The 14,343-nt window shown below is 40.2% G+C and overlaps 1 protein-coding gene across 5 annotated transcripts in view; it reads right to left on the reverse strand.

The window, feature by feature from the left end:
- Positions 1–13,565, reverse strand: part of PTBP3 (polypyrimidine tract binding protein 3) — a 49,255-nt gene extending 35,690 nt beyond the window's left edge. Inside the window, exons 1-3 of one of the 5 annotated variants that reach the window (XM_015849860.3) lie at positions 13,450–13,565; positions 6,163–6,271; positions 5,119–5,152 (exon numbers count right to left, since the gene is read on the reverse strand). In XM_015849860.3, coding sequence (XP_015705346.1) covers positions 5,119–5,152; positions 6,163–6,209 — 81 coding nt within the window. In that variant the 5' untranslated portion in view covers positions 6,210–6,271; positions 13,450–13,565. Of the gene's footprint in view, positions 1–5,118; positions 5,153–6,162; positions 6,272–8,196; positions 8,308–13,106 lie in introns of those variants that run through there. The other 4 variants (XM_015849859.3, XM_015849858.3, XM_085528826.1 and 1 more) reach the window with 4 other exon arrangements.
- Positions 13,566–14,343: the final 778 nt, after the last annotated feature.

The raw sequence follows: 14,343 nt of genomic DNA on the forward strand, positions 1-14,343 counted from the left end.
TCTGGACCAAGCAGAGAAACAGTTCATCCAGGTCTAACTCAATGGAAAAGGCAACTAAGCACTGAGAGGAAAATTATTCTGTATGAGTCATACAGCTTTACTGTAGAATAAAACTAACTCCTTTGATCTGAGATAAAACATAATTTAAGCAATCAAACTTCCTTAGACTTTGACAAAAATAAAGAACTCCCAAACTCAAAATAATGCATAATCTGATTTTATATACAGGGGATGAAATGGAAAAAAAAACAACTTTTTCAATTAAAACCCTGGAGTCATACTCTGGCCATTTTCAATGTTTTGCATACAGTTCCACCACAGACATTCAATAATCATGTTTGCCCCTGACTACTGTAGCAGAAACCAGAAATAAAGGTATTTGCTTTTTGAAACACTCAAAGGTTGTACCTAACTGATCAGTTTCTCTACTGTACTTACTAAGTGCAATAATGCAAAGAGTAGAAAAAAATGAACCCAAAGAACTTTGTCTTCCTGTCCTAGATATAACTTTGAGCATTCTTCCTCCACTTGCCATCTTAGAATGAATTCTAAAAATCCTTTTCTTCCCTTCTCCCAAAAATAAAAATGCAACTAAATATTTGTTAGGTATGAGGACCATGAGTTTTCATGAAGCAATAAGCTCAGGAAGAACTAAAGAGTCATTTAGTCTGCTTGACCCCTCTCAGACCTTAGTCTAGCACTATGCAAGGACCCAGCAATGCGAAGAACTTAAACTGACAGCAATTCAATCATTGTTTCAGCTAAGCACAAATATTAGCTTTTCTAAACATAACTATAATACTGTGCACTTTTTCTCTTTTCTAAAGACAGCTTGCCTATGTCATCTTCAGCATTTAGGGATATAATTTGGCCACTTGTTAAAATATTTTTCTAAGAAACTAAATTGCTGCTTTCAGTTTTCGGTCAGAATGGAAAAAGGTATACCAGCATTCACTTAATTATTCACTTAATACTAGAACCTGGTCTTTAAAATATGTTGTAAATACTACATATATGTACCAAGAAAATCCATATCTAACAGTGTTATTATCCCATTTTCTCAGAACACTCAGAAGATTGGATAAAATTAGGACATAACCAAGATCAATATTTGAACAGAAACCTAACAGTTAACTGAGATAACAGAAATTTATCCATACTGACACCAGAGCTGAATTTTCTGATGCAAAATCTTTAACAGAAATACCAACTTAGGCTCCTTTTCCCACATACTGTATACTATCTCCCCACTGTTTGTCAAATGGACAAGCTAATTGAATAGAAAAATAACTTGTTACCATCTCTACAGCAGAATCATAGAGCTGTGCCTGCATACTTGATGGCACAATGCACCCCAGCTGAATTAACAGCTTACTGACTCAAAGGTGAATTAAGCAGCTTATCAGATCTTTTCCTTTCTCTCTATTCTGCTCCACCTTGGGAATCAAATTCAACAAGCCAAGATGGAAAGCAATTTTTAAAATAAAGACAAGGTTATTTCCTCCTCCTTTAATTAATACTCAGTCTGCTCTTTGGGAATACAAGAAGGGCTGTACAGAGCAGCAACTGTGGAGCAAGATAAACAGCATGAGAACCAAGGACACCTCTGGACGAAGAAAGAGCAGCTCGTGGTTCAGATTGGACAAGCACTTGCATGAACAGTTGAAGATTGTTTGTGGACCACTCTGTTGATGTGTAAAGGTGGATGGGAAAGCTGCAGGGGCGAATGGGAAAGCTAAAACAGGAAAACTTGTGAAGTGATATGAGAATGTGTAATAAACAATTTGGATTGTTTGCATTGGAGCTGCACTGCTCCACATTCAGATGAGCTGCATCTGGAGGTCAGGGAAACAGAGATCTGATTGAAACTTCACTTTATCAGCACCAGTAGAAGTGTTAAAAGGCCTTTCTGAAAGCATATCATGATTAGTTAGCAACATTCTGCAAAGGCTAGACTAAACAGCGAAACAAAGGGGAGGCAATTTTGTCTATATTGCATAGAACTTACTAGTAAAGAGGTCAGAATGTACATAGTATATCTCATATTAGAGACAGCAAGTACTTAATAAAATTCAGCAACTAACAGTTATTTTTCATTGAGCAGGAGAAATTTGCAGCCAATCAATATTATTAAAATATCTTTCTTCCAAAAATAGTTTAACAAATGTAACATTTGCAATATTTACATGTCGCTTTCCACCTATTATTTAATGAGAGACTCCTTTTCTCCTGCTAAAACTACACAGGAATACACAGCACCATACAACATAAAAGTAAAATGCAGACAAGACAAAGTGGTGTTAAGGGGACTTCACCAGAAATGCTAAGTTCAGTTTCTCACAATGGAGGAAAATACCAATGACAGGGACACAAGCTTCACAGCTACCAGCATGAGTATCAAAGTTTTACAACTCACACACAAAACCCAATGAATGCAGCTTCACTTGTTCTGTATCAAGCCTGAGTTTTGAAACTGTTTATCTACATTGGATTCTGAATTCAGAACTTTGTTTACACATGCAGGTTCACTTGCCAGCACAGTTTTTCACACTTACACTGTGAATTTCCTGACTTCAGCACAACTTACTTGCGCCAGGCTCAAATTCAGATGTGGTTAAAGGGTCTCCATGTTTCGTGAATGTCCATGAATTACTATGTCACTTCAGCCAAAGCTAGCAAGTAATCCGATTAGTGGACAGTCTTCATCAAAAGAAGTAAGCAAGTGAACAAGCAAAAATAAAACTGTTGTTGGAAAAAGATCTGCTGAAGGAAATTCAGTTTCATTGACATACATTCAACAGATTTGGAAGTTGTTATTTAACTAAGAAGTACTTAAGGTATTTGTCTAGTTTAACAGCATTGCCATTCCTATGTAAACTGAGAATGTGACAGTCCAAAAGTTCACAAGTCCCAAAATGCTGTCTTTAACACTTCTAAGACTACCTGGTACAAACATTCAGAAGAAAACAAGCACACAGCAATGTTTTGTCAAAGTACTCTCCACAGAACTACATAGACAGACACATCTAAAAATAAGACTAAAATGTTAGAGATATAAACATATTAAACAGAGCAAACGTGCAAATATAGCCTATCCATCCCAGACACAAAATTAAAAAAAAAAAAAGTAAAGGAAGAATCAAAAATGCCAGCTGTATTTATACTTAATTGTAGACAAGGAGTCTTGACCTAAATAACATTCACTGCTCTCTAAACTACCTTTCAAAAGCTTATGGCAGTAAACCTACAAAAAACAGTTGAAAAAAAAAAATGGACTAAGATTCAGATAACAAATCTTACATTTCTGGGATACACATCCCTGAAACATTCCTTTTTTTTTTTTTTTTTTTCCTTTGTGAAATAGATTTTAGTACTAGAGGATACAAGGATACAAACAAAGCCAGGAAATTAAAAAAAAAATACAGGGGGTGGGAGGGATCTCTGAGATCATTTAGTCCAGGACACCACTGGCCTTCTTGGCCACAAGGACATCCTCATGCTCTACCTGCTGTCTAACAAGACAACCATCTGTTCTGTAGAGCTCCTTTCTAGTCAGGTCAGCCCCTAACCTGTACTGATATATGCAGTTATTCCCTTCCAAGTGTAGCATTCCATACTTGTCCTTGTTGAACCCCCTATGGTTCCTCTCCACTCATTCTGTCCATGTCTTGCTGAATGGCATCACAGCATTCCAGCGTTTCAGCCTCTTCACTTGGTTTCATATCACTGGCAAATTCACTGAAGGTACACTCTATCCCCCAACCCAGGTCATTGATGAAGATGCTGAACAAGATTGGGCACAGTACTGGTCCCTGGGGAACAGTACTAGCTACAGACCTCCAACCAGACTGTACTGCTGATCACAACACTGAGACAATGCCAATAGGCAACGCCTTGTCTGTTCACACAATACAGACATAATTATCTCCTTATTTTAACAGAGTTAACAAATGCCAAATTATTTTGCATACTAATCACACTTCTTCCCTCTCTGGAATACTAACACAACTTTCAAAACATCTACAAAGCATCATACTCTAAAAATGCAGATGGTAACACAGAGGTCTAGAGAAAAGCAGTAAGAATTTCAGCTTCATAAAACATGGACTTCAAAGTTGTAAATTGCCATGGTTTTGATCAGGGCAGAATAAATGCATTAATTTGTGCACAACAACTTGGACCAGTATCAAGTATTTGTATTTTTATCCTTTCTGTAAAAGGGTAATAATTAATGTGAGGATCATTACAAAGTTACAGAAAACCGGTTCTCTCCATTTCGTTGTCAAAAGGAGCAGTGACTATCAGAAGTTACAAGGCAATGAGTGTGAAAGCTACAGCCACGTGAGCTTGACCCCAGGTGTCCCAGACCTCCTCCAAGGCTGGGTATCCCTGAAGGCACAGTTGTACCTCACTCATTCAGAATAAGGTAGATGAGACATTTACAAGGTGGAAAGCATCTACCAGGTTGTCCATTATTAGCTGGCAGATAGTCCTGAGCTGTTGTCTTTAAACAACAAATATGATACTCAATACAATCCTTACTAAAACTTTCATCCTAATTCTTCAAAAGCAATTGAATATGTGGGTACATCTGTAAATAAATACCACAGAGAATGAAACTTGTACTGTGAGAACCTCATTTCCTTAAGCTTAATCCTTTTCCATGTTACAAATGTACCTGTATGATGTGATAACATGTATAGTTTTGCTGTATTTTACACTTTACTATCCACAGGTCTGAAGATATTTACGTGATGTAAACAAACAGTATCCTACTTAAACCACCAGCAAGCTGTTTTCCATTTGGTCAGGGAAAAAAAAAAACAATCCTTACACACACTTCTGAAGAATAGATAGTCCAGTAATGACACTTCTATTTTATAATATATTATTGTGAAGGATTAATATTGAGAAAAATATGGTTAAGGGAAGCAGAACTAGTACAGGAGACTTGTAACTACCGATAAAGTATCAGTAAGAATAAGCAGCATTGTATTCTGACAGCACAGGGGTTTGAACCTTGAATATATCTTAGGTCCATGCCAACCCCAAGTGTTTTGTTGTTTTAAACTAAAAGAAGGAACAAGAGCACAGTAAAAGATGAAAAATGATTCATACCTTATCACCATCAAGTGAAACATCTGTTGCAAGTCTGTATAAAAAAAAATTAGAGAAAATGAAAGATGTTAGAGGGCAAATTATTGCAAACATAATGGTAAATAGACTAAAGAAAGAACAATTAAACTGTGATGAGCTGTGGACTTTCCTCCTGCAAAGGAAATGATTTAACAGTGTACAGTGTGGAGAGAAAAAAAATAACATATGACAGTCAGGATCACAAAAGCAACCAGCTAAACTTCTACAAAATTTCTATATATACCCCACCCTTTTTACCATTGGATTTAAAAAACAGTTCCTTGTGAAAACAACAACAACAAATAAACAGGATTACAGGTATTTATCAATAGCTACACCTTACAGAATGAAGGACACCCATTTCTGTTATTATCTCTATTGTTCTGCAAGACTAAATAACGTACCAAACTTAGCTCATGACCAGCATATTTAGAAAAAAAACAAAACAACCAATAACAACACCAATGTCCCTTCCCATGTATCCAAAAAAAAAAAAAAACCCACAACTATAAACTGATTTGCACTTTGAATGATCATTCATTTAAAAGCATTAAACTACTTTTGGTAACTATTTACTTCAGAGTGATAAAATTGTTCAAGAGCATAGAAGTAATCCTATTCTCACCTCAATCACAACACTCCAAAGGTGCTTATCTCAGATTATTTTTCTTTACGAGTTTTCAATTCCTGGATTCACATTTTAAGCTTCTCTCCACAACAAATGCCATACACGTGTACATTTTAAATGAAGATTCATATTCGCAAACAATTATATAATTGTAGAATTTAAAATCTCTGAATTGCACGCTTGAAATCAAGCAAATGCAAAGTAACAGAAGACTGCACAATTACGTGCATCATGTAAATTAAACATCACATGAATAAGCTACACAAAAGATTTGCATCAAGATTATCAATTGAGAATAATACTTCCATAAACAAGCTGAATTTTAAATTACTGCTTAAGATTCTCTAGAAGAGTATTGTTGTACACAAGAAAAGCACAGTCACATCTATGATACCCACTCTTGTTCTTTTCCTCTGGTCCGCTTTGTTTCATCCTCACTCGCCATTTCTTCCTGTATGGTATGTTCATACGCAGTAGCCTTCGATCCTCAGCCCAACCCTACTTCACCTGTTGAAATAAGAAGTAATAGAATCTGTTAGAATCATCATTCAGAAAGTAGGATTTTGTAACAGCATATTAATTATACAAATAAGGACAAAATAATCTCTCAGATTGTCAACAGACTCATGAGAACAGAATGACCCAGGTTGGAAGGGACCTCAAGGATCATGTAGTTCCAACCCCCTGCCTGGCAGGGCCACCAGACATCCACATTTACTAGATCAGGTTGCCCAGGGCCCCGTCCAACCTGGTCTTGAACACCTCCAAGGACGGGGCATCCACAGCCTCCCTGGGCAGCCCATTCCAGGGCCTAACCACTCTCCTAGTGAAGAAACACACAACTCTACTGTAGTTTACATATTTCCCTATACCCATAAAGCCTACATCTCTTGTAGAAATGAATGCTGCATCTTTTCAGTATGCAGTACCAAGTGCCTCTCTCTCTGTCATAAGAGATATCATCACTCATACAGAACGCAACACCCCCTCCAGCTCTACCTACAGTAACGCATCGACTAGCAGCCCTCATTTCTTGAAACTCTGAATTGAATACATGAGTTTGTTTGCAAAGTTACAATTTTTCCTGATCAAGGTATACTGAAGTGATTTAATTGTAACATGTAAAGTGCGACTTCCTTTTGGCAGGGGACAGACCTGATTCTGGTAAGAAGACCTATTTCTGAATTCTATTAGTATTTAAATCCACAGATCATGTTAGCATTCTAGGTATTTACACTAGCAATTAAATTAGTTATCACCTTTGAGCAGCCTATAGTTTTAAATCAGATTGCTTTAGTTAAACATCAAGTTACTAACACTCATTACACTGTAACAGTTTTAATCCAGGCTTCCGATGGCTTTTTTTTTTTTTTTTTTTTTTTTGAGAACTCCGGATCTTACTGAGATTTTACTTATTATCAGTCTCCCTCCATATCTTTTAAGATACATACTAATACAGTGATACCACGATAAAGAGCACCTCCAAGAGAACACTGTTCACAATAGTCCAAATAATGCCTGTCACAATAAGCATTAATAAATTTTATTTATTTATGATAAAAGATAAATTCCATGGCTGCAAGATAAAATTCACAGAATAAGAATTCCCAAGGAATCACAATCTTGTTCCTTGATAATTCTATAGCACTATTTACATTGCTACTGTCTCATCCTTCAGCCTACAGAAAACATTGTTTCATGCAATCCTGCAGACAAGACTTAACAACCAAGAACTACTTTCAAGTTACTTCTACACTTTTTAAGTAGTCAATTTTATTTCCATATATATTTTTCTATTTTTGGAAAAGAGAGCCATTGTATGTATAAAAACTTGTATTTCAATAAATTGAATAACATATGTTATTGGATAAAGTGGTATCATTCAGACAGAAAGGATCAGCCTGGACTGACTGAGCTACCTAACACTTCCAGACTAATGATGGATAAAACAACTCCATTTCTAAAGCAACAAGTAGCTGCTTTTCAACTAGGAAAAAAAATAAAAACAAAACCCCACGTATAACTAACGAATAAGTAGGATTATAGACACCAGTTCATTTCCTTTATCAGGAAGCAATGTATATTTTCACAGGCTCTCCCTTAGGGCACAAGCTGTACAGTGTTATGGACCTATAAGACTGGGCAACATCTGTATTTTTTCAGTGCATATCTTCAGTTACTCTTCAGCACCCTTTCCCTATAAATATGTTGTTCTTCAAAGACGAAAGAGCGAGAGATATAAAACATTTAAAAAGACAAAATAAATACATAAATAAATCAAGAGAATAAGGATATCTGCATTCATACATATATTCTGAAATAGCCCAATTCTATATGGAGAGCAAGCTTCTGTCTACTTCTACCAATTCCTATCATACAAAAAGATTGGCAGCATTGACAGAAGCCAAATGGAAAGATAACAAATAACGTACCTTTGAGTTCAAGAAGCTTCCATAGAGGAAGCTTCACACTACCATATCCAATGTATTAAACTGTGCAACGAATAACTTGAAATCGAATAAACAAAGAAACCCTAGAGATTCCCATCTGATGGCGTTTCAGAAAATGACAGGTAACTGAAACAAAAGAGAATGAACATATGTAAAGCTAGAGTAATTCTTCTGATAGCACAAGGTCTACATACATAAAGCAAGAGAAAGAAATTAGATTGGAAAATAGAGGGAAGTGACATTTTAAAAAAGGAAGAAAACGCATGCGTTATAGTAGGCAGTAAAATGAAAAAAAATGAACAACAAAAAATTTCCCAGAGAAATGAACCTGGAAGGAAAATGCTCACCAAGCCAAGAAAGGCTTGGTAGGAAAATAAGACCTATGAAAATCAGGAAGGATTATGTACAGCTTACAGATTGAACTAAGTCACCTGGCATGCATCTCAAACGCTGCATTCATTTAATTTGCAGTGATCTTTGGGTCACTGCGACAACATGCATTTAATGCTGACTGGTAAACTGTATTCTAAGCATTAGTCTGTCATCTGATAATGAATGAAGCTTAATTCACATGCTTACTCAAAAGAAACCCTAGAAAAACATTGTCTCTCCGACTTTCCCATTAAGGTTCTTCAAATCCTCCATGCTTTTCAAAAGTGCTGGAGTCTAAGAGCTGCAAGAAAGCAAGAATCAAAGTTGGAGCAATGCTCTCAATCAAATCATTGCAAGATATAGGAGAATAAATCAGCAGCAGTCTGGTCTTGGTTACAGAGGGAAGTTGCTTCGTGTACTTTTCACATGCTACTGTACACACAGCAACCATGCCCCCTAAAGTCAAGAAAAGGGTTACCAAGTCCCTGATTTCTCCATGTGATCTAATCCCAAACTAAGAGAAATCCTAAGATTTGATTTCTGCCAGTTGAACTGTCTATGGATCACCCTTGTTTCCATGGTAAAAGCAGTCTGGTTCCCAAGAGCTGGTCATATTTATTTACAGTGGTAAGATCTCGGTAGGGTTTACTGTGTGAGCATCTGTTGGGGTCAATCACATGACCAGAATGTATGTAAGAAAGCATTGTATTGATTCATGTGCTTCTGGTATGCACTTTTGAGGAAGTTTGTCTTCTCCTAGACTTCAAATGCCACTATAAAACACCATGTCTTTTAATGAATAACAGCACCATGTTATATTATTTGCAGTATGGTGTGATTAAGAAAGTTAATTGCAGAGATAATAGTCAGATTGTTGAATCATATGAGCATTCATTCCATTGGCTATCACTGGAAATTTAGGGTGCGGTTTCCTGGTCACTTTATGCTGATCTAAGGCTATAGTGAGAGAAGCCAGCCATACTATTCCCCACCCACCTATTTTCACAGCTCTCCCTGAACCTATCAGCAGTGTGGCAGCACGGTACCAGAACAATTTACCATGTAACCTACACACACAAGTGCTGCACCATCACTCAGGTACAGAAATGAGCTGCTGAGTACGGTGCTGCACTTCTGGCATCTGTCCCGTTAAAACAGCTTTAGTTAAATGGGAAACAGCAAGAGCAAGGAAAAATGCTATCAACAGGAACAGCCAAAACACTTTTTTTCCTTTTCATCTATCCACAGTGTCAAAAATGCTGCCTTCCACTGCAATGGGAAACTCGGATTCACAGCCTTATTAACTCTGTTTCCATATACTGAAACGTAAAAAAGGCTCAAATGCAAAACTTATGCAGTACAAAATGAAATTTAAAAAACATGTGGACGATGGTCAACATCGGAAAAACTGAAAGCAAAAGTGACATTCCATGAAACACTGTTCCTTAGGAGAGCTACAGGCTTACTTTCACTATAGAAAGTCACGTTCTGATACAACACTGGCTTTAAAAAGCAAGTCAGTCTACACATATCTGTACTTGCCTCTCAGTACTTCCAGGGGCAAACCAGCTAGCACGGCACTTCTACAGAAGGAAAATTCATACACAGCCCCTGACAGGAGTCTGCATACTCAATTACTGATCTCCCCCCCCAGGGCACCAAAACAGATCAGTTTTCTTGACTGCAGACAAAATAATGTAAATAATATTTTGACAACTGGTAAAGAAAATGTGACTTAAAATTTGCTATTTTCATGTTTTTGATGTCTGACAAGTCATACCTCCAATTACATTAGATGTTCATAGTAAGCAAGTTCATTCAGTGAACAGCATTCTCATGTGGAGGGATGTTTTCACCCAAAATATGCTTAGTACTAAACATATAACCTCTCTCCTAAACATAAAACCCTAACTGCATTAGAAATAGATATCAATGGAGGAGTTATATTAGAATTATATATCCTACATTTTCATATCATACAAAAAAATACATAACGTCAATCCTGTAAATATTTATGAAATCTTGGGATAATTACATGTATGTGTCTCTTTAAAAGCCTGAGCAAAGAGTCAGAGAATTGCTCAGGTTGGAAAAGACCTTAATGCTCACTGAGTCCACATCCAACATCACCTTCCAGAATTTAGAAGCCTTGTTAAACACAGAGGTTTTATCTGATAATGGAGTGGATGAATTTAACTAGCAAATAGATATTCGGTTTCTTTTTTTTTTTCCTCTTACTGAAACACAAGAAAGTCAGTGTCTTCACTTAAAGAACATACATGTACACACAAGGCCTGCCATCAACAGTCAACTGAAAATTATAGCTTATGTCATTGCTAATGGTTTTCAACTTAATCACTTTAACTTGTATCACATTTACCTCCAAATGCAATAATATTAAACAGAGAGCCGATTGCTTTGCCATAAAAAAGGAGATTTCTCATACAATCACAGAACAACCCAAACATGAAGGGACACACAAGGACCATCAAGTCCAATCTCTGACTCCACAGAGAAACACCTAAAATCCAAACCCAGTGTGTGGGAACGGTGCCCAAATGCTCCCTGAGCTCCATCAGCTCAGGGTTGTGCCCGCTGCCCTGGGTAGTTCTGCCAGGCCCACCGCCCTCTGGGCCTTTCCCTGACCCTCCCCTGACACAGCTCCATGCCATTCCCTAGGGCTCTGTTGCTGTCACAGCGCACAGCTCATTGCTGCTCTCCGCTCCATGTGAGAGCTGCAGCTGTCATGAGGCCTCCCCTCAGCTCCTCTGCTCCAGGCTGAGCAGACCCTGGGGCCACAGCCTCTCCTAACACCTCTTGTCTTCCAGATCCTTCTCCATCTTTATCTTCAGACACTCTGACAGTCTGATGTCCTTCTTGCACCAGCACCCACCCTTCACACAAAGCTGGAGGTTAGGCCACACAGTATAGAGCAGAGAAGACAACCCCCCCTCACCTGCTGGCAGTGCTGGGCCCGATGCACCCCAGAGCATGGTTGACCCTTCAGGCTCCAGGGCACGGTGCTGACTCACATTCAGCTTGCTGCTGGAGAGAACCTTCCTGATCCAAACAAAAACATTTCCTCTTTCTTTAACTTCAACTTATCCTCACTAGAATTAAGTTTTGTATTCAAAGTAGCCTTCGCATCTAAAAGGACACAACTGCTTCCAGTAAGTAATATCCATTGGTTCCAACGAGGTACAATTTTATTCTGCCACCCTTCTTATTCTGAAAAGTATTCATCAACTAAAATACAACGTAAGTTATAAGAAGTTTTTACTATAAATTATTCACTCTAGGGCAGTTTTAACTCCAGCGTCTCAGGAGCTTCTGTTTTAAGTGCCTAACAGTTCAGACATCCTGCTATCAATTCCAACTCTCAGAAAGCCCTCAGCGCCTCCCAATAAAAAGCCAGTCTCCTCAAGCACCCTGCAGGCCAGGCCTCCCTGCAGTGCCAAGGGCGCACCTCACAAACCACAGCGTGAACCCCCAATTTTCATCAGAAAATCCCAAAACACCCCAAAACACATCACTCCCAAAACACCTGAAAAGCCCTGTTTAGGAAGATTTCCTTCAAAATCCTCCACTGATCCACCTGTAATGCCATCCTTAGTCTGCGCCTTATCCTCACTCTCAGCGCGGCGATAAGCCTCTTGGTCTCCTTTGGAAGTTTCTGAAAAAACTAGATCTGAAGCAAAGGTAAAAAAACACTGATCGTAACAAACACTTCATTGTATTTTTTTCCAAATATTTCCCAAAAAGGTACTTCCTTACACCATTTTCTTTTTTATTAATTAGCGCTTACTCAAGAGTGCTCCCCTCAGCCTGCCTCCCTATCACAGCTTCTACCCCAACCGCACTGAAAGATACATGAGAAGGCTGGGCTGCACTGCCGCCAATCTTGAGACAGAGAGAAGGAAGCTCTCCGAATCTCTGCTTCGGAGTACGTGGATCCCAGGAGCAGCCCGGCTGCTCCAAGTCACCGTGTGAACTTCGCGTTGGTTACACCTACATCCCGCACAGAGGCAGACGTACTGCCCTGAGCGATCGCTTTCAGACATAAGGAAAACGGAACGGACGGCTCGCTTTTATCCCACCGAACTCACGTTAAGCACAGTTCCTCGGAACAACCAAATTTCTCAGCACGCCGAGAAGAGCATCAGGTAAAAGAAAAAGAGAGAGAAAAAGGACAAAAAGAAAAAGAAAACAACATCCGCAACCGCGTTGGTACCTAAGCAACAAGCAGAGCTGACAGCACGCATCACCGCTCCACTTTACTACCCAGTTCCAAACTCCAGCAGGTCCCGCAGCACAGCCGGACACCCGGCTCTCCCGCAGCGCAGCGGAGCGCCGCACCGCCCGGCCCCGAGCACGGCACTGCCCGCCCGCAGCACGCACCCACCGCCGCTCCAGGAAAAGGGAAGGGAAAAAAAGCAGAGTCGCGGAGCCGGAGGGAAGCCGGGCACCGGCATCGCTGCCGAGCCGGATAGGGAGAAAGCAAGACGGGAAAAGAGACGAACCTGAGAAGCAGAAAGCGATCAGCACGGCGCACCGTCAACCAGCTCCCTCCTGCCGACCACCTGGCGGGGCGGCGGGCGGCAATATCCCCACACCCTGAGCCCGGCCCCTTCCAGCACCGCCCCCCGGGCCGGCACCCACCTTTCTCCGCTCCCGGGCGGGGCCGTCCTCCAGGCCTCTCTCCCCTCCCCCGAAGTGGGAGGAGGGAGTCGATGTGAGGCCGCTCCCCGCCCCGCCCCGCCCCGCCCCAGGTGAAGCCCCCCGGGGATGGCCAGCCCCCGGGATGCAGAGCCGGGGCACCGCGCTGCCGCTCCGCCGTAGGGCCGCTCTGCCGGGGGGACTCACCCGTCTATTGCGCAATGTTGGGGCGCGGGGCCGGCCGACAGCCGCCGTCGGGGGGCGGGGAGCGGGGCGGGACCCCCCGCTGCCATCCCGCCCCGTCGGTCCCGCAGGCGCAGTGAGGGAGCGCATCAATCCCATCTGGATGCGCATGCGCTGGGTGGGTGTTAAAGTGGGGAGGGTCTTCGGGTGTTGGGTATAGGGGCAGCGGGGTGATGGACGGAGGGGGGGGACCCGCTTCAGGGAGTAAAGAAGAGGGAAGACCCTCGGCCGTGGTGCCGTTCCATCAGCTGGTGGTGTTTGTTTAACTGCCTTCTAGCGAAAGCAACACAGCACGTGGTGCAAAATGCATTGAAATGACAAGCCACTGATATAAATGACAGTCCCAAACCACCATGGGTTCCACAGTCCCACTCTTCCATGAACAAAACATTCAGTGTTATCGCTGCTTCAGAAAGCTGAGTGTACCAGGTCAGGCAGCAAACATGTAATCTTAAGCTATTTCTTTAAACTGGTCTAAATCTGGGTGAACAGAATTACAATAATTTTTATTTTATTTTCCAGTTGAAATAAGAATTTAAAGGCTGTTAACACCTGTGGAAGGAATGAGGATATGAATGTATTTGTTGCTTTAGCTGGTCAGTTTTCAAAAGTAACTCTTGCAAACAACAACCTGCCCAGCATAATGACTGTTAAGGTAAGATTAGAAGTACTTCGATGAACATGCATTTGAAGAGATGAATATTGGTCCTAGCATCAAACTCAAAATCATCTGGGATGATAAAAGAGCGCAGAGATAAATTAATAAAATAAATATTAATATATTTATATATTAATATTATATTAATATATAATAATATTGATAAAATATATATTAAGAGTATTTGTCTATATACATCA

This window comes from Coturnix japonica, chromosome Z (assembly GCF_054131305.1).
Source record: "Coturnix japonica strain WE chromosome Z, WE-NBRP24, whole genome shotgun sequence".
NCBI lineage: Eukaryota > Metazoa > Chordata > Aves > Galliformes > Phasianidae > Coturnix > Coturnix japonica.